Source organism: Neofelis nebulosa, chromosome 1 (assembly GCF_028018385.1).
Source record: "Neofelis nebulosa isolate mNeoNeb1 chromosome 1, mNeoNeb1.pri, whole genome shotgun sequence".
Lineage (NCBI taxonomy): Eukaryota > Metazoa > Chordata > Mammalia > Carnivora > Felidae > Neofelis > Neofelis nebulosa.
In genome coordinates this window covers 165,454,052-165,479,768 of record NC_080782.1, presented here as the reverse complement: position 1 = coordinate 165,479,768, position 25,717 = coordinate 165,454,052, and the positions used below count along the sequence as shown (strand labels likewise).

General features: G+C 40.6%; 1 protein-coding gene across 3 annotated transcripts; it reads left to right on the top strand.

Annotated features, from left to right (window-relative positions):
- The first annotated feature begins 3 nt into the window (after nucleotides 1-3).
- On the top strand, nucleotides 4-23,454 carry ABHD13 (abhydrolase domain containing 13). 3 transcript variants are annotated; one of them, XM_058743038.1, is made up of 2 exons: nucleotides 4-239; nucleotides 18,101-23,454. In XM_058743038.1, the coding sequence occupies exon 2, from the start codon at nucleotides 18,121-18,123 to the stop codon at nucleotides 19,132-19,134; it is 1,014 nt and encodes a 337-aa protein (XP_058599021.1). In that variant the 5' UTR covers nucleotides 4-239; nucleotides 18,101-18,120; the 3' UTR covers nucleotides 19,135-23,454. The 3 variants fall into 3 exon arrangements, 2 of the variants coding, with proteins under 2 accessions (XP_058599021.1, XP_058599026.1); XR_009265763.1 differs by lacking the exon at nucleotides 18,101-23,454 and adding an exon at nucleotides 1,082-2,366 and having other exon boundaries at nucleotides 127-239; XM_058743043.1 differs by lacking the exon at nucleotides 4-239 and adding an exon at nucleotides 2,996-3,244.
- The last annotated feature ends 2,263 nt before the right edge of the window (nucleotides 23,455-25,717 follow it).

Sequence of the window (25,717 nt, the reverse complement as noted above, 5' to 3'; positions counted from 1 at the left end):
GAGGGGAGCAGGTGATGTGGGAGCCGGCGGGGACATTTGCCGGCAACACCGAGCGTGGGCCGGAAGTGGAGGAGCCGCGAGCGGCGCCGCAAGAGCTCCGGGCTAGACCGTGGCGACGGCGGCGGCCCCTCGGCTGGAGGAGGACGATGAAGAGCGACGGAAGCGGCGCGGGGGGACGCTGCCGCGCGGCAACGGGTTCCGTGTCCGCGGCCCACTGCGCAGCCTGCGAGCAGGTCTAAGTAAGTACGGTGCGCGGCCGCCGAGCCGCCGGGTGCGCTCCCGCCGGGGAGGGACGCGGGGGGCGGCCGGCGGAGCCTCGCGGGCGCCCGGGACCCGAACCGCCTCCCCGGGGGAGCGGGACCTGCTCCGCAGCCCCGCGGCCCGTCGCGGGAGCGGGCGCGCCGGTTACCGAGCGCCCGGCGCTGCCGTGCGGGGCTGGACGCGGAGCGCGTCTCCGAAGCCTGTCGGCGGTCTGGCCAGGAGCGCGCACAGACCGGTACTTAGAGCTCGCCCCTCGCGGCCCGCGCCCTCCCACGCTCCTGGCGAAAGTGACACCGAACTCCCCCAGCTGCGCGGTCAGAGAGGGCCCGCAGAGTCTCGGCCGCTCCCCGCCACCGACAGGTGTAGACCTGCGGATTGCATGGCAGCAAGTTTGGGGTGTCTAAGAAACGGCGCGAGTGCACCCCACGCAATTGAAGTCGACTTTGCCGTCGATTTTTGTCAGCGTTTGCTTTCTGCAAAATGCGATGCTGGTGATACTCCCCGGGGCATCATAACCGAAAACACATCTTTTATTCGGCTGTTTTACATAGGTTCACTAGGTCATAGTAACTGAACATTAAGGCACAAGAGGCTTCCAGTTTTGATGTTTGATTTATATTGATCCTGTCCTGGTTTCTTTGGCCCGGGTGAATACTTATCTGTGTCCATACTTAGATTAATCACATGTCTTTTACCAAGAAGTTGCATTTTATTTGAGTAAACGATAATTTGCTGCCATGCATGTAATGGAATCTCATAATTATGCCACCTAAAACATAGACTGCTCAATTCAGTTAATTGTTGACTTACTATGTGCCAGGCACTGACTACCGAAAATAGAGAATCGAATAGATGAAGTCACGGTCATCCAGGAGCTCCCAGTCTGTGTATAAAACAGGTGAATTAATTATTCTACAGTAGTAAGCGTCACCACATAAATTTGTACGAACTGCAGGATGTGGAATGGTTGGTAGGGGGGAGTAGAGGTCCAGGAAAGGCTTTCTGAAGGAGCTGCTACCTGAACTGGGTTTTGACAGAAAGGTAACGCATTGCCCTATTTATTTTCTGTGTGCACATCCTCCGGTATTCTCCAGTGAGTCTCATCCATTATTTAATCCAAGTCTAGCAGAACTTGTAGTTGTGCTTACTTTCATTCACCCTGCTCTAGTGGATGTTAGAATATTTAAATTTCATCTTCTAGAAGTGGCTGCATTAACACACTACGTATGACATTTGATGCCAGCAGTTTTTCTGTTACATGTTTCGTCTCCCTTTTAGACGTGAGGAAGTATATATTCAGAGAAGCTAAGTGAGTTGGCAAAGGCCACCTAGCTATTAGCAGACCAGGCCAGGAAACCTGTCTCTTTCCACTGCCCCACGCTGCCTCCCATTGGTAGCTGATCGGAAATGATGACTGTGAACCTGCTTAGGGACGGCTGTGTGTCCAGACCCAGGCACACCACATGCCTTCGCGGGCCCGCTTCTGGCTCCTTGCCCTCTGAGTGACAGGATTTACAAACCAGATTGTGCTGGGTTAACAAGATCACTCAGTGATAGGTTCAGGAAGCTGTCCAGCCTGGTGTTTTTCTAGGGTGTCCTCTCTCTTGTTACTCATCTCATGGGATTCTTTTCCTATTTTTCTGTTTCCCACTAATTTAGAACTCAATTATTACTCAGATTCTAAAATCTTTCTGAACCTTGTTTCATCACCTCAGGGATGCCTGGGACCCTTATATATGCTTCTTGGATGTTGACCAAAAAAGGTGTTAGTTTTCCTAATTCTTCTAATTAAGATTTTTGCCTCTCAAATGATACCTTTCATGATAAGTTATTATAGTTTATGTTAATGTTTCTTATAGGTCTTAACTCCTTCAGCAGTGCATTCTACTAAAATTGCAAAGGTGTACTATTTCCAGGGCATGCACTGTATGCATTAATGAGTTAGACTAGGGTCTTACCTTTTCTGTAACAGTGTTAATTATAAGAAAATGACTTTTCGGTTCCATCCATCTGGTTTATAGTAAAGTGTCTAGAACAGTACCACTTCATAAGTTGGAAACATACTAAATTTCATTATCAGTCTTTTTTTTTTTTTTAGTGTTTATTTTTGAGAGAGAGAGAAACAGAGCACGAGCAAGGAAGGGGAACAAAGAGAGGGAGACAGAGAATCTGAAACAGGCTCCAGGCTCTGAGCTGTCAGTCCAGAGCCCAACGCAGGGCTTGAACTCACAAACTGTGAGATCGTGACCTGAGCCGAAGTCAGACACTTAACCGACTGAGCCACCCAGGCGCCCCTCATTATCAGTCTTAATTCTAACATCATTATTTGCATTTTTAGCCTTCGTGGATTTTTTTTAAATGATTTTCTTTCTTACAGATATTTGTAATCTCAGAACAGATTGTGATTGGCTTCCAGTGGCAGTGAGCTGTCCTCTTTGTTCTGTCAGTTGACTCTATCTGCCACCCCTTCCATGCTTCCAGTAAAAGGGGAAGGCACAAAAATGCTCTGTGTCGCCACCTGGTGTGTTTGAGATACCTGCCCAAGCAGAGTTCAGTCCCTGAACTAGTCTGCTGTCCACCATTTTCGTAGGCAGTTGGCGCTTCATTTGTCCCCTGGGGCTATTAATACACACTTCTTCATTATTGATGATGTGTGGGTAACCGTTAGGGAAACAGATAATTCATTCTGTGGTGTCTCCCGACACTCTGATAGCTTTTTGTGTTTCCATTTCAGCTGTGCAGCTGGCATGGTTTCTTCACTTTCCAGTGCTTAGCAGAGAAGGGGATATATCGATGCAGGAAGGCTGAATCTGCATTCTTCATTACTTGAAATGTGATTGGAAACTGAATTCCCTTAGAGTCCTTAATAGTACCGCGGGATACTCGTTCTTCCCCTGTTGTACAGCTGTTAGCAGCTGTTAGAATTTGCTTTCTACTTTTTACAGTCTTCTTGTGAACCTCCATGCTGTTCTGTCACTTGTAGGTAGGTTTTTTAATGTATGATCAATTTTTATTCTTAAAACTATTCCTGAAATTATCAATCTGAGATGGACTCAAGGGTCGTTAAAAATAATAGTACATTGATGAATTAGGAGTTTCTTAGTTGCATTTATAATTGGTTAACCTTTAGTTTGGGGGGAATTCGTGTGTCACGTCTAGGTAAACATTGTTTCAAAGACCTTTTTTCTGTAGGCAGAATCAGTAAGTCAGTAATGCAATGTAAACTTTTGCAGTTAAAAAAATAGAATAATTGGCATTTACTTTTTTGTGTGAGAATTCCAGTCTTTATTAAAGTATAATTTTAAGTGTGATTAAAAGAATAACTTACATACTCTGCTAGTTATTGAGGCAATAATCAAAAAATGTATTCAATTAGTCAGAGAAAGACAAATGTATGACTTCACTCATATGAGGAATTTAAGATACAAAACAGATGAACATAAGGGAAGGGAAGTAAAAATAATATAAAAACAGGGAGGGGGACAAAACATAAGAGACTCTTAAATACAGAGGACAAACAGAGGGTTGCTGGAGGGGTTGTGGGTGGAGAGATGGCTAAATGGGCGAGGGGCATTAGGGAGGACACTTGTTGGGATGAGCACTGGGTGTTATACGTAGGGGATGAATCACTGGAATCTACTCCTGAAATCATTATTGCACTATATGCTAACTAACTTAGAGGTAAGTCAAAAAGTTAATTAATTTAAAAAAAAAAAAAAAAGGCAACCACACATGAGAAGTATCAGGCATGTGATGTGAGAGGGGCTCAAATCAGAGCCCCCTTCCCTGCATGGTACTGATGTGACCTGCCAGGCCCAGTCCAATGGCACTGGAGGGAGTGGTGTCTGAGGGCCCTCCTTGCTCCAGACTACCCCAGAACTCAGGCCCAGGAAGGGATGAGGTGGGCCGTGTGTGCATCCCTGTACCTTTGTCTCGGGTTTCTGCCTGACTCCATGGCCCCCTTCAAGGTGTTTTTCAAGGCTAGCTGCTTCCGATCCATTACTTTCAACCAAGGCCTGGACCCAGATGGTCCCAGCAGCTTCTCACTTTTTCCTTCCCACCACAACCCCCACTGCCCCCCAGTCCCCCAGCCCCCAGGGGCCCCTCTGCCCACTGCCTGCCCACTCACTACCAGCTGGCTACCTCAGGGGCCACCTGCTGTCAGGGGCTTCTTACGCCCACTCCACCTCCCCCCAGGCTCCCAGCCCCCCGACAGAACTAAGTTCCCTTTGGCCGAGCCCCTCAGCACTGCCACTCCCGGCTCACGCTGACCACCCAGCATGTCACACCATGCCATACCATGCCACGCCATGCCCAGGGTGCAGGCTCTGGCACCACAACCCCAGTCCAGGTCAGTGAGCACACTGGACAAGACAGTCCCTTCTCTCTTTAGAACCCAATTGCCATGCCTAACCAGAAAAGACGTGATCCATGGGGTAGTGATGGTTCCTTTCAACAGTGGTGGTCCGGGTCAGCAGCCAGACCGCCTGGGTGCCAGCTCTGTGCATCTTCCCCACCCCCCCCCCACATGTGCCCCATGTGCCCCAGCCACATGACCCTGGGCACATCTGTATGTGGGGGTGGCTGGTACCTATCTTGAAAAGTTCAAGGCGTTACACGAGGAAATATTAGGGTGACCATATATCTGGCTGTGCCCAGAACAGTCCCAGTTTGTACCTGTTGCCCTGTCACAGTTAATCGTGCCTCCTTTCACTCTCACTAGTGAAGGGAGGCAGAGAGCGTGCTGTGTGCCTGGCAGGATATTCAGCTATTCAATGATTATGACAGTGCTCATTCTTTTTTTTAAGATTTATTTTTTCACTTAATCTCTACCCCCAACGTGGGGCTTGAACTTGCTACCCCAGGATCAAGAGTCACAGGCTCCAGTGACTGGGCCAGCCAGGTACCCCTGTGATGTCAATTCCTGATTGCTGAGGCAGTGACACAAATCTGCATGTGATAGAATGACCTAGAACATGTATGGATGTCAGCTTCCCGTGTTGATGCTGTTCTCCAGTGATGGGAGGTGTTGCTGTGGAGGAAAACTGGGGGATGTGTACATGGGTCCTCTCTTTACTGTTTTTGCATTTTCTTTTGCATCTGTAATTACTTCAAAATGAAAAGTTAAAAAAAAATGTATCCCTATAGTTTTAGTTCTTGATATATTTAAGTTGTTCTCCTCTTTAAATTTTGGATAAGGAGTTGATAATAGATTACCAGCTTCAGTGGGGAAGCAATAATATTTTTTGGCAGGGAGGAAGTTGACGGTGGTTGTTACTCTGGACTTGAAATTAATCTTTAATGTAGTGTTTGCCATCGTGTACTTTACTTTCACTGGAGAGAATGACCCGAGTTCCATTAACAAAGCAAAAGCAAAGCATTGCAGTGTTCCTAGCAACTCATGATAGTTCCTTATATAGTCCTGGCTTTTCTTTGTCTCTGCCCAGTAATACTCCTAAAACAGGCCGGGTCTGTTGTTTTATGTGAAGGTTGTGTAGCCAAACTTATTTTCTACAATTTTAAGTGTGTACTCTTTAAAAATATGTTTCTTTGATAGTAGTGGTCTGGGAAGGAGACTGAAATATATGATGAATAAAATATCTTACAAACCTCAGTTGAAATATAAAATCACTGTATCTCTGTGCATCTGAGTTTTCTAGAGACTCATTTAAAAAAATTTTTTTAATGTTTATTTATTTTTGAGAGAGTGTGAGCAAAGTGGGGGAAGGGCAGAGACAGCAAGAGACACAGAATCTGAAACAGGCTCCAGCTCTGAGCTGTCAGCACAGAGCCTGGCGCGGGGCTTGAACTCAAGGACTGTGAGATCCTGACCTGAGCCAAAGTCAGACACTTAACCAGCTGAGCCACCCAGGTGCCCGGACACTCATTTTTAATCTTGGTGCATACTTAACCTCTCTCACTTACTTTTCAATTACTCCTTAAAGTCAACTGGGCCCTCCAACCTCTACTAGTCAGTTAAGACCATGTATTTTGTAATCTAATGCTTATTTTCCAGTTCTGCCTCTCATTTTTCTCTGTCACCTGTAAAATGAATTTGTGAGACCCTAGGGATTATTCAGTTTAACAGTTTGGTTCAACAGATATGGAAACTGATACCCAAGGTAAAAAGTGATAGACAGGAAGACCCATTATTCAGGGTCCCCATACTTAAATGTGGACTTAGTGATTTGAGAACGTGTGAAGCAGGGTTCATTGGGTAAAAGCCTCACCCAGGTGACACAGAACTTGTGCCTGAGCTGAAAGTTCTCTCTCCAAAGCTTGTCGTTTGTCTTATGTTTGTGATCCTTTGGAACCTGAAGAATGTTAGGTGTTTTTGTTAAAGGTATTTATCTTCCAGAATCTAGCAAGCTGTAATAGTGTATTACAATGCACAGAGTATTTAAATTAAAAGAGTACATCATTCTTTTGGAGGTGGGGGAATTCTGTTTTTATTTTATTTTATTTTGTGTTATGTAATGTTATGTTATGTTATGTTATGTTATGTTATGTTATGTTATGTTACGTTACGTTATTTATTTTTTAATTTTAATTCCAGCATAGTAACATACAGTGCTACACTAGTTTCAGGGATTTATTTTGAGGCTGCAAAAACATTTCAGTATTCTCAGCATGATACAACACATTAACAAATTGTAGGACAAATCATATGGTCATTTTGACATTCGGAAAATCATTTGAGGGGCGCCCGGGTGGCTCAGTCGGTTGAGCGTCCAACTTCGGCCCAGGTCATGATCTTGCGGTTCATGGGTTTGAGCCCAGCGTCGGGCTCTGTGCTGACAGCTCGGAGCCTGGGGCCTGCTTCGGATCCTGCGTCTCCCTCTCTCTCTGCCCCTCCCCCATCCCCCCTCTCAAAAATAAGTAAACATTTAAAAATGTATTTTAAAAAAGATTTGAAATAATTGAACATCATTTCATGATAAAAACTCTCAACAGAGTGGGTATAGAGGGAATACACTTCAATATAATGAAGGCCATGTATATAAAAATCCCAAAGCAACATTGTACTCAGTGGTGGAAAACGGAATGCTTTTCCCCTAAGATCAGGAACACGACCAGGAAGTCCACTCGCCTCACTTTTAGTGTTCTAGTACTGGGGGTGCCAGCTGTAGGAGGCTTCAGTGTGGCCTCTTCTCTCCATTTTGTCATCAAGTTTCTTCTGTCAGTCCTCGGGTCGATTTCCAGCGTATTTCGGGTGATTTGATGGCTACCTGGTTGTGTTCCTGGGCCAAGACAAGTGCCGCCGTCCTCCTCTCCCCGTAGTACGTCATTCTTAATGTGAGGGTGACACATCTGCAGAGGGAAAGGCAGTAAGGTTCTAGGGTTAGGCAGTATGGAACAGTGGTTTTTAAACTTTCTGGTCTCAGAACCCCTTTACATTTTAAAAAATTGTCAAGGATGCCAAAATGTTTTTGACATGTGTACTATACACAGATTTATTGTGTTAGAAATTAAAGCTAGGAGTTTATAAAATATATAACGTCATTTTAAAGTGGCAGTAAAAAAATCCTTACATATTCACAATTTAAAAAAAATTTTTTTTTTAGCGTTTATTTATTTTTGAGACAGAGAGAGACAGAGCACGAGCAGGGGAGGGTCAGAGAGAGAGGGAGACACAGAATCCGAAGCAGGCTCCAGGCTCTGAGCTGTCAGCACAGAGCCTGACGTGGGGCTCGAACTCACAGACCATGAGATCATGACCTGAGCCGAAGTCAGACGCTTAACCAACCGAGCCACCCAGGCGCCCCCACAATTTTTTTTAATCCAAAACAGCTGTCTTTGCAAAACAATTAATGAGGAGTGTGGCATTGTTTTACATTTCTGTAAATATCTTTAATGTCTGCTTAAATGGAGGCTGGCAGATTATTATCATCCTTCTGCATTCATTCTCCTAAGGTAGGTGGTTTTAGGTAAACTCTGAAGAAAATTGGGCTCACATAACCCTGCAGTTGTCAAGGGAGGAGTATCGTGGCTGTTCTTTGATAACTGCAGTATTCAACAGATGGTAGTCACACTGTAGAATCCGAAGCCTGTATCAAAGAACTTTTCGTCTTTGTCACATTGACATCCAAAAGCTTATGTTATAATGAATTTTTATCCATGCTGGATCATGGGATATCATTCATTGGTGACTTGGAAAATACTAGTTTGCCGTGTTGGGCAGATTCTTCCAAATGTTGAGTCATTTCATAGGTTGTCAAAAGTCACGTTTGCTAATATCGTCACCACCACGATGCCATCAGAAGAGTCTCCGAAGTCATGGGATGCTATTGGCCACTTCACATTCATTTTTCATAAAATGTCTACTAGACATCTAAGTCTGAATGACCATACTTTATCAGGTGGCTGTATCAGTAAAAATGTTGTCACCTAGAAAAGCAGCTGGGTCAGCTCACAGCTCAGAATTTCAGCATTCAGCGCTGGTGTTGTTTGTGTCCTCCGCATTTTGTCACACAGAATATTAAAGATGTGTACTCATTGGTTGAGATATAATCCTTCCCATTTTGTCACACAATATTAAAGATGTATATTCACCCGTTGACATATAATTACATTAATAATTTTTGCAGCTTTCTCAGTGACATTCTTATGTAAAAATGACTTTTCTTCCCTTCCTGGAATCCATGGGGATAAAGAATATGATTCTTAAGTCTTGGTGCCTCTGCCTTGATTCTTGCTGCCTGTCATTGGTTTTGTACCATAAATGCGAATGTCCAACAGTGAAAAGCCAAATAGAGTATAGGCAAATACGGTATAATTGTAATATTGATCTTGAAAGACCCTATAAAGGGTCTTGGTGACCCCTGCGAGTCTGCATTGGCATAGGAAGATCTCAGGTTTAAGAGGGACCTCAAAGATCATCCAGTTCAACTGCTCTGATTTCCTCTACACTGGGGTTGCCAGGTGTTTACTTAGTTATGCTTAAATACTTCCAGTTCCTGTGAGTAATTGTGCTGAGTAAAAATAAGTGGCATAGACAGTTCTTTGATGGCAAGTAAGAGAAATTCTTAATCCTGGAGTTATGCTTTGTCCTGTGTTTTAAGAATTTGCGTACATTTCCACTTGTTTTCTATAAGTAATTGAACATGATGAAACGCAGGGATTACTAAAAATTATGTTGTAAAGGACACATAGTTGTGGTTTTATTTTTCTGTTGGTGTATTTAAGGACAGTTGTGATCTTTGATTTTCTTTGTCTCTTCTATACTGAAATGAACTTACGTTAGACACGCACTGTTATGTATGCCCATGTCTGTTTCCTGAGTAGATCACGAGCCACTTGAGAACAGGGGCTGTACATTTACAATTTTTTAAATAGTCTGTAGTGCCTAAACACTATTATTCACCCGGTAGGGTCCACATATGTGTGTGGCATTGTCTTTAATCTGTAAATAGTGTGGTAGGACACACTGGAATCTGATGAGGCTGGGAAACCAAGTATGGGTGCTTCAGTGGCCCGGCTGGCTTTGAGAAATCCGCTGGGCTTGGCGGTAGTGTCCTAAGGACTCGTGTCATTGAGGATGGGCATGACTTCCGTACTGATCTCTTTTATTTAAATATTTTTCCTCGGAATGGGAGCATTTGCGTTTCTCCAAGGACATACGTATGAGGGAACGCAGGAGGTAATTCATGGAGATCAGAGGAGCACGCCCTCACTAACCCTGCTGACTTCACACTCTGCTCACACTAGCCAACCTGGTGGTTCTGACACATTTACAGCTTCAAATTGTTTTTGTTTTTTAGTCTTAAATTGGTTATTGTATACTTATAATGGTCTAATATTTAAATACCTGAAGCATATGGAGCACTAAGCTGAATAAAACAAGTTAATCAGGACCATAAAATTCTCAAGATGATCGTCACCAGACCTGTAAGTTGTATTCATAGGATTAAAGTGCTTATATAGTACATCAAGATGTTGCTGATGCTTCAAAACTATTCTTCTGAAAGGAAAACTATCCTAATTATTTCTACTTTGTCATAATAAAATCATAATAAAAATTAGTCATGTTTTCAATAGATTATTTTATTTTATTTATTTTTATTTTTGAGAGACAGAGCACGAGCAGGGGAGGGGCAGAGAGAGAGGGAGACACAATGTCCGAAGCAGGCTCCAGGCTCCGAGCTGTCAACACAGAGGCCGACGTGGGGCTCGAACTCAAGAACCAAGAGATCATGACCTGAGCCGAAATCAGATGCTTAACCTGAGCCAGCCAGGCGCCCCTCAATAAATTATTTCTTGAGACGTGCTTACTAATATCACTATGATACCTCTAATCACTTGGTCTAAATAAAAAGCACAAAATTATTTTTTAGGTTGATTGTTTTTCATTCAGAGTCAAGACCTGTGCATGTTATGATAATATGCTTATTTTTGAAATTATAACACAGTAATTAAATTTTAGTTTAATATATTATTATACATTGAGCCCCAGAATTTTACCTGTGGTTTTTGAAAAAGTATTTGTTTATACATCATGCTTTTTTTGTTTGTTTGTAAGTAATGTAAAGCATGGAAAATGTGAGGTGGAGAAGGTTGTGGTTAGTTGTAGAGCAGTTTGAGGTGTCAGTGAAATATCAGGTATTCAAGGAACGGATAAACCGAGATTGTAGGTGGAGTAAACATAGAGAATCAGAATGATTTATACACGAGTGTGATACTCGGAGGCATGAAAAAGAATGAAATTGCTGAGGGAAAGGAGGTAGGTGGACAGGACCTTGGGAAATGCCTCTGTTTGGGGTGGGTCAGAGGGAGCAACTCTGGAATTTGAGTTACTGGACGCTGAGGGAGAGTCCACGTTCGGTGCTGCTTAGGGTTTTGGGGCTGCGGTGTGGATTGAGAGAATTTGCTGGATTTGTTAGCAGGTGAGGTGCACTTTTTGTGAGAGATCGTGGTGGGAGCTTGTGCATCACATTCTCAGTGAGTAGTTACTGGGGTGGTTTAAGCCACAGGTAGACGGGCTGTAGAGACATTTGACATACGAGGCCTGGTGTGATAAAGTGGCAAGAGCAGAACTGAGGGTTGGGAATAAGTCACATATTCAAGATGTAGGCATGAGGTGAAAACATGATAATGACGGAGAGGCCTGGAAGGTGACAGGGTGTCTGTCGGTTGGCTGAGTTTCTGCCGTCTTCAGGTCTAACGAATGCCTTTTCCCTCGAGGCACCTTTCTAGTTGGTGTCAACTTTGGTTTAACTTTGAATGTATTTAACTCACCATTTCTGTGGATTGTTTATGATACTAACGTGACGCATTTGAGCACGCAAAAGAAGCCGGCAGATGAATCGATGTCTTCTGGCAGCACATTTGATAAACGTTTGCCCTGTAAAACGCACTCTCGGGTGTAGCCAGTTGCCTTGCGCATTGTCCGTGACCGGCGGCTGGATAGCCGCACTCTGGAGACCTGATAGACTATACCTGGCACCACTTCTGTCCCCTCTGTTGAAGGACATGGGATAGAAAACCCAGCACGTCAGCATCAGGTTGTGTTGTCCCCAGATAATAATAGCTCAGGCCGTGGAGAGGGAGGGGACATGTGGGTGGGAGCAGATGCCACCCTGACTTGGCTACTTCTTGCTCCTCGGGAAGTAGTATCTTTTGTAATAGCACGTGGACACTGCGTCCGACTCGGCAGAGGACACGCCAGTTACGGGTCAGATCCCCGCTGCCGGAAGCCCCTCTTCATCCTTCCGCTTGGACATGTGTCGCCCTACTCAGGGCCTGCTTCATCCACATTTAGCTCACCATGAGGGGTCAAGTTTACCACGCACAATGTTGCTTAGAAACGGCTGCTATCCCACCTTTATCAGGTTTCCAGGGAAACAGTGCTAGAAGGTTAACCAGAGGTCATTTTTTTCATGCTAGAGAAAAGGTTTTGTTAACCCTTTACCTACACGAATTTATTGGCAAAATAGATGGCAGACTTACATACCACTAGCTGTAGGATCCGTGCGGTGTACCGTTTCAGAGGTACTGCGCGTTGGCAGTGACTTTCGTAACATCTGGGTCTATATGAAATTGTTTTTACGTGCCAGCAGGTGACTCCAGTAACTGTGTTCTGCTGATGGTTTCAACAAATTTAGTAAATAAAAACATCCTTCCTGGGGCGCCTGGGTGGCTCAGTCAGTTGAGCGTCCGATTTCGGCTCGGGTCGTGATCTCACAGCTCGTGAGTTCGAGCCCCGCGTCGGGTTCTGTGCTGACAGCTCGGAGCCTGGAGCCTGCTTCTGCTTCTTTCTGTGTCTCCCTCTCTCTCTGCCCCTAACCCACTCGCATTCTGTCTCTGTCTCTGTCAAAAATAAATAAACATTAGAAAAAAATTTTTTAAAATAAAAATAAAAACATCCTTCCTATTCAAGGCTTGCTTGTTCCAGTTCCCTTAAGAGCATAGAGGTGTGACACAGACTGGGGAGCAGAAATTACTATCAAATTGGGTCAGGTAAGAGTAAGGCGGTCTGTGAGTAGAGGTTTCTGTCTAAACCACCAATAAATATGCCAAAGCGTATTAAAAAGGGGACAGCACACTCTCAAGTGTGTACTTGAGAGCAGTTTTTATTAACCTGTCCTTAGAATTGATTTCCATTTGAGATTCCTCCAAATGGATTGACATTTATTCTGGCTTCCACCATTTAAGATTATAAAATTGCCTTTGTTTATCACAAAGAGCTTTAGTTAAGGTGCCTTTTCATGAATGCTTTCTGGAAAACCATAAGTTTAATTCTTGTTATTTCTAACCAAAAGTGGACTCACATATGCCATTTTTCTAATGTCCAGTCTTAAATATATGTGCCCAGTACTCAGAATACAGTTATGTTTTCTTAGAAGGCTAACAATGTACATACATTATTTATTCATTTAAAAAACATTTTAGTTTGGAATATATGTAAAGTGGTGTCCCACCCAGTAGAGATAACAGTAGTGAAAAAGAGAAAAACGGTTCTTGGCTTTATAGATTTAAATTCAATATTATATGTTGAAGTTAGAAATTAAAGAGGCTACTTTGAAAAAGATAATTTTTCCAAGTTTGAATAATTGAAAATTGTAACTCTTTTTTCTGTATGTTTGATATATATGTATATATGAAATGTTCAAGTAGTTTTTGGTAACAATTTTGTTTGATTTGAAAACTGAGTCAACTCCTGATTATCCACGATATAGGAACCCTTATCAAATTTCTAGATTTGCTTGGCACATTCTGATGTTGATGTTAATTTGAGCAGAACATGGTTAAGAACATAGTGGTGTAGCTAGAAACTCTAGTCACAAAGGCAAATAAAGTTCATTTATCTATAGTATCTGTAAATGCTTTTCACATTAGTTTCATTTGGTGGTGCTGACCAACCTTATATGTAGGCATTTAAAAAATTATTCCACTGAAAAGGGAATTCAGACTGGAAATAAGTGATAAACACAAGATTGTTCAGCAGCTATATGGTAGAGCAGAATTTTAGGGTCATGGAATTTTAGCCGTGTGTTTTTTCCTACTAAATCACCAAATGAATGGTGTTTCAGTTACTCCTCTCTCTGATACCACTGTCACAAATGATTGGCTTTAACTATGAAAAAGACAGTAAAATTGTTCACTGAAGACATACCTAAAGTGGTATCTTATTTTCCAAATAGTGCAGTGCTCTAGTATGTTGGTATTTTATATCCCAGACCTTGTTAATCCTAATCATTACACAGAATTTTTTTATTTTGATGTATAAAGTTAACAATGATGTGTTTTCACCTTTCTCCAGTACAGCGCTTGGTACAAATGAAAATCCTTGACAATCATTTGTACTTAAAAAAAATAAGTAAAAGTAAGTAAACATGAGATGAAAAGTTTAAGTGGGCCAGATATGTTGTTGAGACTCGCGCACTGCGTTGAAGGGATGTGGCGTAGCCCTGTGTGATCTAAGCTGTCGATAAATAGCCGTCAGAGAGGCTATTATTATGAGAGGCATTGGTTGATGAGCGATCTGGAATATTGGCTTATTTGGCTGCTCTGAAGCAGCCCCTCGCAGTTCTGGTTTTTAACCAGGTCGTGACACCCAGTGCTCGGGTGCTTTTAAGCTTGAATTTTTTGTTTGACTTTCTGTATCTGCTGTTCTCTAGCTCACCATGGTGTTCATGTAATAAAACTTGCTACAGCTGGGTGGCAGTGTTGACCACAGAGAAACTTCAGGAAAATGCTGTGCTGTTGGTTTATGTTCAGAGAGAGTCATTTGAATAAGAATTCAAATTTGAAAGTGTATGTTCCGGGAGCTAGTAAGTAAGGTATGTTTGGTGAGGTAGTGGTGAAATGTCAAATCTGTTAAATCATCTAACTCGCCTTTATGGCCAATCTAATTTAATTTGGTTTTATGATATTTTTTTTCAGTGTTTAATTCAGTGAACAAAAATGTCAAGTTTATTAGCTTATGGAATACAGTAAAATTTTAAAAATCAGTCGTTAACAATTATCTATGAAATTTAAGAATAACTTCTTTATGGTAGTTCTGTTTGCAAGTAAAAGAGGATTTAATATTTTTTAAAACTCGGCAAACGTATAAGTAGATGACTGCTACATAAGAAAGCTTACAACGTACCTCACTTTTTTTGCTTTTTTTAAGACAGTATGCATAAAATTTTTTATTTGATAACCAAAAGATATTGACTTAAAGTGCTTTTCTTCTGTATTTTCTTTTATCAATATTAACTTTCAGAAATCTTTAAAAACATCTTTCTCCAATAAGTCATTTTCTTCATTTTTCTCTGGTTCTCAAATAGAATTGCTGTGTCTTCGTTTCACACTTCTCCCCCAGGTGTTTATGGCCTTTCCAATACGTCATACTAATCTGGATTGACTCATGATGGGAAATTGTAGTAAGGGCTATATAAAAGATTGTACCTTATTTCATGATACTAGCAGTCTGAAATTTCTTTTTAATCCAGTGTGAAAGAAATTATTGAACTCGTTCTCAAAAATAATGCAATGCTGGAAACTAGTAGTCAATTTAAATAAATTATTGTTTAACTGGGAAGTCCTTCAGGTAGAGAAGAAAATATTTTATTCTTACCTCAGTTTGTTTAGGTACAATTTATAATGTGAAAAAGAAAATTGACAATAAATTAGATCAGCTTGATCTTGACTAATTAGAATATATTAACTATCTCTTTAATAAAATTTGCCTTCAACCTGCCTAGCTCAGTGAAGTTGTAGGATACAAAATCAATATATGAAAATCTGTTGTTTCTTTATACTAATAATTATCAGAAAGAGAAATTAAAGAAAATGGTTTTGTTTATAACTCCATAAAAAAATAGAGTACCTAGGAATAAGTTTAGTCAAGGAAGGGGAAGACCTCTACCCTGAAGACTATAAGACAAATATGAAAGAAATTGAAGAAAACACAAATAAATGGAAAGATAATTCTGTTTTCATGGATAAGAATTGTTATTATGTCCATATTACCCAAAACGGTGTACAGGTACAGTACAATCACTACCAAAATTACAATGGCAATTTTTACAGAAATAGAACAGTGATCTTACAATTTGTGTATGGAACCACAAAAGATCCCAACTAGCCAAAGCAATCTTGAGAAAAAAAAACAAAGCTGGAGGCATACTCCCTCATTTCTAACTATATTACAAAGCTATGTCAAAACAGTGTGGTATTGGCATAAAGACAGACACAGTGATCAATGGTGCAAAATAGAGTCCAGAAATACACCTACACATAGATGGTCAATTAATTTACAACAGAGAAGCCGAGAATACACAATTGGGGCAAATGGTGCTGGGAAAACTGGACATCCACATGCAGAAGAATGAAACTAGGGCACTACTTTACACCATACGCAAAAATTAACTTAAAATGGATTAAAGACTTTAAGATCTGAAACCATGAAACTCCTAGAGGAAAACAAAGTAGTGAGCTCCTTGACGTTGTCTTGGCAATGATTTTTGGATCTGTGACACCAAAAGCAGAGACAACAAAAGCGAAATAACTAGGTGGGACTACATCAGACTTAAAAAGCTTCTACACAGCAAGGGAAATCAACAAAATGAAATGACTGAAGGGGAGAATATGTTTGCAAAGCATATATCTGATAAGGGATTAGTATCTAAAGTATATAAAGAACTCACACAACTCAGTAGCAACAAAACAGTATGATTATGAAATAGAAGATCTAAATAGAAGTTTTTCCAGAGAAGACATACAGATGGCCAACAAGTACCTGAAAAGATGTTCAGCATCACTGATCAGGGAAATGCAAATGAAAAACCACAGTGAGATGTTACCTCACACCTGTCAGAATGGGTATTATCAAAATGACAAATAAATATTGGCGAGGACGTGGAGAAAAGGAAACCCTCGGGCACTGTTGGTGGGAATGTAAATTGGTGCAGCCAAGGAAAAATAGTTTGGAGGGTTCCTCAAAAAATTAAAAATACAACTACCATATGATCCAGCAATTCTGCTTCTGGCTGTTTATCCAAAGAAAACAAAACCGCTGACTCAGGAAGCTATACGGACACCCATGTTCATTGCAACATTATTTACAATAGCCAAGATATGGAAACAACCTAAGTATCCATTGACGGATGAATGGATGAAGAAAATATGACATGTACACACAATGAAATATTACCAAGCCATAAAGAAGAATGAAATCTTGCCGTTTGCCACAAAACAGATGGACTTGAGAGCATTATGCTAAGTGAGATAAGTCAGAGAAAGACAAATCTGTATGATTTCATTTATGTGTGGAACAAGAAAGAAAGAAAGAGAAAGAAAAACACCTAAACCCCAGATACAGATACAGATACAGAGAACAGGTGGCTGGTTGCCAGAGGCAGGGATGGAGGAAATGGGTGAAGGGGATCAAAATGTACAAACTTCCAGTTATAACATGAATCGTTTGGGGACATTAGGTACAGCTTGGCCGCTATCATTAATACTGTAGTGCATACTCATGAGGTGCTGGGGGGGCTCGGTTGAGCGTCCAACTTTGGCTCAGGTAACGATCTTGCGGTTCGTGGGTTCAGGCCCCACGTCAGGCTCTGTGCTGACAGCTCGGAGCCTGGAGCCTGCTTCAGATTCTGTGTCTCCCTCTTTCTCTGCCCCTCCTCTGCTCATTCTCTGTCTCTCAAAAATAAAGATTAAAAAAAAATTTTTTTTAAATACCGTATTGCATACTTGGAAGTTGCTAAGAGAGTGGATCATAGAAGTTCTCATCACAAGAAAAAGAATTTTGCAGCCATGTTTGGTGACAGACGTTAACTAGATATACTGTGATCGTTTCTCAATATAGACAAAGATCCCTACGTTGTACACTTGAAAACAATAAAATGTATGTCAGTTATGCCTCAATACAAAAAAGAAATTCCCTCAACCTACCTAGCCCACTGGTGGGCACACCAGGAGCTTCGGGATCATGCTCATTGGCCTTTGGGCTCTTCGTCCTGAGGAGCTGGGAGCACAGCCGTTGACTTACGCCCCTGAGCCTCCGTTGCCTCATAAAAATTTGGGGACAGGGCATCAGCTGATTTTTGTGTCAAATCAAGGAGGATGCATTAATGAAAGTCCCTGACAGTAATTAAGCACTTTTTTTAGAAAAATGTATATATTTTGATGAATATTTGTATTTTGTAATCCTAGCAGTGGAAGCAGAAAGGAGACTGTTGAGACCAGAAGGAACAGGGGAATTTGGACAACGGTGGATGGAATGATGTAGCCTTCCAAGGGTTCTCTTAGTGCCGTGATTTACTGTCACATGGATTTAACTTTAAAATAACGTAAGTTGAATTACTGATTCTCTCTCTCTCTCTCTTTCTCTCTTTTTCTTTAGGACACTTACGGAGAGCTACAATGGAAAAATCCTGGATGCTGTGGAACTTTGTTGAAAGATGGCTAATAGCTTTGGCTTCGTGGTCTTGGGCCCTTTGCCGTATTTCTCTTTTACCTTTAATAGTGACTTTTCATCTGTATGGAGGCATTATCTTACTTTTGTTAATATTCGTGTCAATAGCAGGTATTCTGTATAAATTCCAGGATGTATTGCTTTATTTTCCAGAGCAGCCATCTTCTTCACGCCTTTATGTTCCCATGCCCACTGGTATTCCACATGAAAACATTTTCATCAGAACCAAAGATGGAGTGCGTCTGAACCTTATTTTGATAAGATACACTGGAGACAATTCGCCCTATTCCCCGACTGTAATTTATTTTCATGGGAATGCAGGCAACATAGGTCACAGGTTACCAAATGCATTGCTTATGTTGGTTAACCTCAAAGTTAATCTTTTGCTTGTTGATTATCGAGGATACGGAAAAAGCGAAGGAGAAGCGAGTGAAGAGGGACTCTACCTGGATTCTGAAGCTGTGCTAGATTACGTGATGACTAGACCTGACCTTGACAAAACAAAAATTTTTCTTTTTGGCCGTTCCTTGGGAGGAGCGGTGGCTATCCATCTGGCTTCCGAAAATTCACATCGGATTTCGGCCATTATGGTGGAGAACACGTTTTTAAGCATACCGCATATGGCCAGCACTTTATTTTCATTCTTCCCAATGCGTTACCTTCCTTTATGGTGCTACAAAAACAAATTCTTATCCTACAGAAAAATTGCTCAGTGCAGAATGCCTTCTCTTTTCATCTCTGGGCTCTCCGACCAGTTAATTCCACCAGTAATGATGAAGCAACTCTATGAACTGTCCCCGTCTCGGACTAAGAGATTAGCCATTTTTCCCGACGGGACTCATAATGATACGTGGCAGTGCCAGGGCTACTTTACTGCCCTGGAACACTTCATCCGAGAAGCAATAAAAAGCCGTTCTCCCGAAGACATGGCACAGACCTCACCCAACGTCACGATTATATGATGCTCTTCTGTTTGATTAACGCACTGTATTTTAATTTGCGCGGAACGGTAAAGAATGTTCCTTTCTACAAGTGTGTTATGTCTGTACTTGTCTGAAGAGTGACATTAAACCCTGAAAGGACTTCAGTGCTCCTTTGAGACGATCCAAATAGTTTTTGACATGTGAAGAACTGTAATTCTTGGGATTATTTCATAGTTTTCATCAAACCTTTCAATGTGGTCATGTATCCGTATCTTTCGTTTAATATGCCAGTATAATAGCATATTGTATTCAAAAGTTTCTTGTTGCCAAAATGGTGTGCTTCGCGTGGCACTTGGATCCGTGGCTGGGTGTGGAAGGAGATCTGCCAACGAGAAACCTTTGAGTATTATTCCTTTAGTAAGTACCGGGACAATCATGGCAAGCAAACTTAGTTCTGTAACTGCATTCTTCACCTTAAAAGTTAAAATGAAATGCATGATGGTATTTTAGTCCTTGAATTATGCAATGCATCGTTTTTACTGTAAATAGCACTGGTCATTGACCGACGTATATGGTAACCTGGGTTATATCTATTTTGATGTAAACTCTATTTTGTTTTCGGCGAGAAGTGAAATCGAGGCCTGTGTGCCGGCTGCCATTGCATTTTGCTCTGGTGAATGCTGAGATCCAGCTTTTTCTTACAAGTAAATGGGACCCCATTTTCCAATATAAATGTACCGTGTTTTGTTAGGTACAGTCTGGATCATAGCATGTAAAAATAGAAATTTAGAATTTTACTGCAGCTTTGATGTGCACATTTGAACTTTTTAACATTTGTAATTTTGGTGGCAAAGAGAATTTTAGCTTCTGTCGATTTTGTAAGTCTACAGCTCAACCACTAATAGCGATCATAATGACAATTAGAACTTGTTTAAGAAATAAATTGGTGAGGCTTATCATTACATGATTGTACAGACTATTTTACAGAAATTCCCACACTTGAGTTTTAAGTCCAGTATCTAGGTATATCTAGCCCACAACAGCCAAGATATCATTTATTGGACTTTCTGAAAATAAAAGTTACAAAATCAAAAGTAAAAAACCTGTTCTTTGGTTTAATGTTTCAGTTGTTCTTATATAGAGCATTAAAAGACAGTTTCAGGAAGTTTTCTTTCTTTTTCTCCTCCACATAGGAGTGTGGGAATGAAGGAACTCAAGAAGTTTTTCTTACAGAACCTATTACCACATTTAACAATTACGTGGCTAGAAGTGAGAAGTAGTATTTAGACATAGAGAAGAGTAAGAAAAAAAAAAGAGCCCCGTTAAACTTGCAGAACATACCTTAAAAAATATAAGCTATGGGGTATAATTGTGCTACGTTGTTTCAGGCTGTCCTCAAAAATTAGATGTAATTGAGCTCTGTACATTATGTCAGCTTTAACATAGAATATTTTGAATATTTAGCTATATTTATTGGCTTTGTGCAAGCGGCTAGAGCAGAGAAATCATGGGTCAATATTCTTGACCTTAATTTTAGAATCTTTCCATGGAGATAGGGCTAGAGATACTTTTGCCAAATAACATTCTTATTCACTTTATGTCAGTATTTAGAAAAAAATTCTAGCAAGTATGATTTCCTGTTTTTCTATAAATTATTGTTTAAAAGTCATGCTTTAAAAAAAAAGTTGGTAATGCATATCATGGAAGGCGTATTTTTATGTATAAATTCCCCACAATTAAAGGATACTTTTCATCTTATTGGTCATTGCGATGTAGAATGACTCTCCTAAATAGTAGTGTATTCAAAAGAAAAAAGTTAATACAACAATCGTAGTGTACTTAGACATGAGCTTACTTGGAGCACCTTAGCTTGTATCATCTTTAAGGTTTGGAGTACCTTTGTATGTTTCCCTGTAACCATTTAGTGTAGTACTTGTGAAGGGGTTTATCCACTTTAGTTGTAATGAGTATTATGCTGATGAAGTATAAAAGCTTTTTCTTCATCAGTGTTTTGTTCTTATGCTGCTTTTTTTTTTTTTTAAGGTTTATAAACAAATTTTTCCCCCCTCTAAAGCCAGGCTTTCAAAAGTTGCACAGTACTCGTGTATTCACCCCCACCTTCATTCTCTTCAGATTAAGGGGCATTTGTTCCTGCAGCAGAGGGAAGGGACTGTGTTTAGGGTGGTAGGACATCTTTCTTTCCTGGCTTCTGTATCTGAGATTTCCTTAGATGGGAAAAGGGCAGAAAACAAACTCTTGTGGTTAGGGGTCCATGAAGCCTGTGACATCGTTTTTTCACAACATGTCTAATTTTGTGGCCAAAGCAGTTGGTCTTAATAAAATGTGAATTCTTCATGAGTCACTCCTTCATTGGGACCCAGGTTTTAGTGGGAATAGAAGTGTGTCCACCTCGTGTATCAGTTTCTGGCTCATTTTGCAAGAGCAGCTGTAGTAAGAGTTTATGAATGAATTTTAAGTTTTTAAGCTACTGTAAACTTGGAAATCCTAGAATGATTTTAAATCTGTCAAGATACAATTCATTTAGAGAAAGTTCCGATATTTATTGGGGCGGGGCGAGTGGGGGATGGCAAAAAGGACACTCAAAAGGAGATTGTAGAATATGGGGAGAAATAGGTTATGATGCATAAAAGGTGCTAAATGAAGAGAAATGGCTGGAAAGGGATACGTGACGTGGTTCTTCCAGTGTCGATCCAGGAAATGACAAAATGACTAACCGATAAGGTTGGGCGAAAAGGCTGCCTAACTGTGCAGAACAAAACGTTCGAATGCATGTCGCCTCTAACCAAGAAAGTGACTAGAGCACCTGACGTTGCAAATACCTTGACTGTAAAATTGGCATTTTTATCAAAATGGTATTTTCAATTTTGTTACAGGGCAGCTTAAACTGATTTTTTTTTTTTTTTTTCATGATGAGCTGTAGACACTTGGTAATCACCCAAGTTCCAGCTTTGGTGATGTGTCAGTTGCATTGTGGTTCTCATTGAGAATTCATACCACCCGATGCATTTATATTCATTTCCTATTTTTGTAAGATTTGGTTTGAGGTGGGAATAGGTTTGTTTGGTCCAATACGGAATGAAGGCCATATTCAATTTTATATAAATTATCTCCCAATCTCAGTTTAAGAGAAATTTCATTGTTGAGTCCCTTTCTTCCTTAAGGTTAGGAAAAAATAGGGTAAACTTTTTAAAGGATAAGGATGTCACAGAAGTCACTTTTAAAATTAGGTCATGATTGAGATGTATTGAACTCCTCCAGTGACCACTCCCCTCCACTTTTCCTATTAAGTTTGACAACAATTATGAAGAAAAAAAACTGTGAAAAATACTAGTTATAATGCTTTTGGATTATCCACTTAAGTTTGTGTATTTTCATATCACTCAGGTAAAGTTGGAAATGACAGAGCACAGACATCTATTTTTTAAATCAATAGGGTAGAAAATGAAAAGCACTTCTGTTTATTTATATTACCATATATGCAATCATCTTAGCTAATCAGACATAATATATTCATTTGTATAGCAAAATAAATGCATTCATCCTAATTATAGTCAACACGTTTTTGCCAAATGGTGCAAATATACCTCCATTTATATTTTGTATCTTAAAATTGTAGTTTAAAAATAGGACTATGTATAAGAGACACTTTTTACAAAAAGTGCCATATATACATATGTAACAGGGATGAGTGTGTGTTGTTTCATATAATTTATAACAATTTCTGTCAGTACAGTGAATACTGAAAATGTGTTTTCAACACATCTAGGTACATTCAGGATAAGAGAAGTTAACCCAGTCTCATGATGTAAATCATATTTTTGTTATTTGCCATATTTTATTTGAAGCAGTAATACAATTTTATAACAAATTTGAATGTTATAGTACACAGACAGTGTACTAGCCATAGCAAGCAAACATTTACATTTGGTTTTTCACTTACAATAGATTTCTTTTAGAATATACGTTCTATTTTTCTGTACTGACATATGCAATAAATTGATAACATTAAAAGTTTGATTAATGTCTTAAGATAGTTTGTATTTAGTCCCCCCCCCCAATTTTCTATTAGCCTAAATTATATGGTAGAACATTAAGGTTTCCTTAATGGTTAAATAAAATTTCTGAATTTGTGCGGAAATTAATGAATTTTTATTGTAGTAATGGTGTGGATGATAAGTGTAAGTTAGATTTATATTCTCTTTTTTCATATTCTCCCACAGACATTTAATTTAATAGTAAATGTTTTCTGTATATGAGCTGCTGGTGAATGAATAGGCCCCAAAGCATTTGATGAGTTAAATGAATCTGGGAATGAATAAATTTTAACTGTTCACAGTCCTGTTGTGTTCAGATTTCATAAGTGCCTTTTCACAAAATTCTGGTCTTTTATTTTTCTCCCATTACTATTGAGTTGATGGTTGAAGATGATTAAAAATTGCCTGATGCTCATTCAGTCTTCAAGAGTCTGTAGCTTGCTTTCCCTGACAAGAAACTCACATGCTTCAGTAGTGTCAGAACCAGTTGGATAATAGGAAATGTATTACAATTACAATACAATACAAAATGTCACAAACCTAAATGGCTGTCTGCCAGTGGAGATGAAGAGTTCACTTATTCGAGACCACCCTTCATGAACAGATGTAGGGGGAGATAGGATCTCCTGTAGATTTCCCTGAGACTGCCAACCTGAATCCCAAGAGGAAGTAGTTTTGAGATTCCTCAGTTCTTATTCTCCAAAAAAAAGTTTTCACATTCCCATTTCACTCTCCAACTCTTGTTTTATGTTCTGTTGCATGCTAAAAGTCATCAACAGTTGGGTCTGTTCAGAGAATAGACCAGTTACCTTGTTAAGGACAAGGGAGGGAAAGATATTTTTTGAATACCTACAAGTGTTCAGACCCGAGTGTAGAGCATGCTAGTGACCATTGAAGCCCCACAACAAACCTTTGAGTAATTTGCTCAGGAGTAATTTACTCTTTAGGAGCACTTCCAAAAAACTTGGCTGTCAATCAAAAATGAGAAATATTACGCAGCAAACCACACTTTCCCCAAAATATTTGTTTTTCTGTAGGAAAAGCTAGAAGTTAGCCTTGAAATACTTCTCATTCTCTTTTTTCAGCCCTTGACAGATAATAGATAACCAAAGCTGAAAAAAATAGGGGAGTTCTCTTCCTCGTGTACTGAAATAGATACTTGGGAAACTGATTCTTTTTCCAGTCCGATTTCTTTTGCATCCTTAACCACCACTGCCCTGAAATGATTTCACAGTAGGTAGGTCTTCTGTTGAATGCTTGTGACATGCCAGGGACTGTCCTGACTCCTTTTTGTTCTTTATTCCTGATCGCTGACTAGTTTGTAGAACTGGTTTCCAACTTCACTGATCTCACTTGATCTTTGTCCTGTTCTAACTTGCCAAAACAACACACCTTTCCCTCACAAAGGGCACTTAGTGACTGCCATCTCTCTTTAGAGTCAGACTTCTTGGTCCCTAGGGTCCATCACAAAGTAAACTTAGCCATGTTCTAAAAGGTGGCGACTCTTTCAGGAGTCCGACTCCTTTCTCTTCTATGTAGTTGAGCATGCCAGGGGCTTTCACCTCTAAATCGAATGCCGTTTCACCTCGTTAGGCTCCCACACCCATAACCCAAATTCCTGGTAGTTCTAGGAATAGTTTGTCCTTTCTGTAGAGCAGTTGCCCTCACTACCTTTTATGGTTTGATACTTCGTTATATTCACTTCAGTTCTTTGTTACTCACTGTCTGATTTCCCTTTTGTATGTCTTTCTTCTGCAATAAACCAAGATCTGACAGGATGCAGTGTGATTTCTTTTGTCTGACCTAGCACCTAGCACCATGCTGAGCCCTTTCTGGTGCTTAGTAGGTGTCCCATGTGGAATGTGTTCACCAAAGTTAGCCCACATTTTTCCTTCTCTAAGACCGAAGGTGCACGAATATTTTGTATTTCTTTAAGGTTTAGACAAAACTTGTAAGGGAAAGGAAATGCACCCACACACACATACCTAGCCGGTGATTAAAGTAGAAACATCAGAAGTTGCCCGGGTGATTAAATCACCCTTCAGAGGGGGGAGAAAAAGCAATAATTATGCAGGACGCATGCCACTTGCAGGCTGTAACTTAAGCTGAGCAGAGGAGGGAGACAAAGGTGAAAATACACTTAAAAAGAGACAAGGAGCAGGGAGGGTGGGTATGGAACAGAGAAGAGATGTGATCACTAAGCCTGGCAGTGACTAGTAGAAGTGGTATAGGGTAAGACAAGAAGGACCACAAAGCTAGCAGGCATGCTGGCAGAAAGCCAAAGAACCCCTTGTCTTGAGATTTCTACTCTGGTTGGTAGTGATTATGCCCCAGTTTTGTTATCTTCCATTATAATCGTGTACCTGGAGTTCCCTATAAAAATTTTTTTTTTTTTTTTTTTTTAAATTTTTTTTTTTTCAACGTTTATTTTATTTTTTGGGACAGAGAGAGACAGAGCATGAACGGGGGAGGGACAGAGAGAGAGAGGGAGACACAGAATCGGAAACAGGCTCCAGGCTCTGAGCCATCAGCCCAGAGCCTGACGCGGGGCTCGAACTCACGGACCG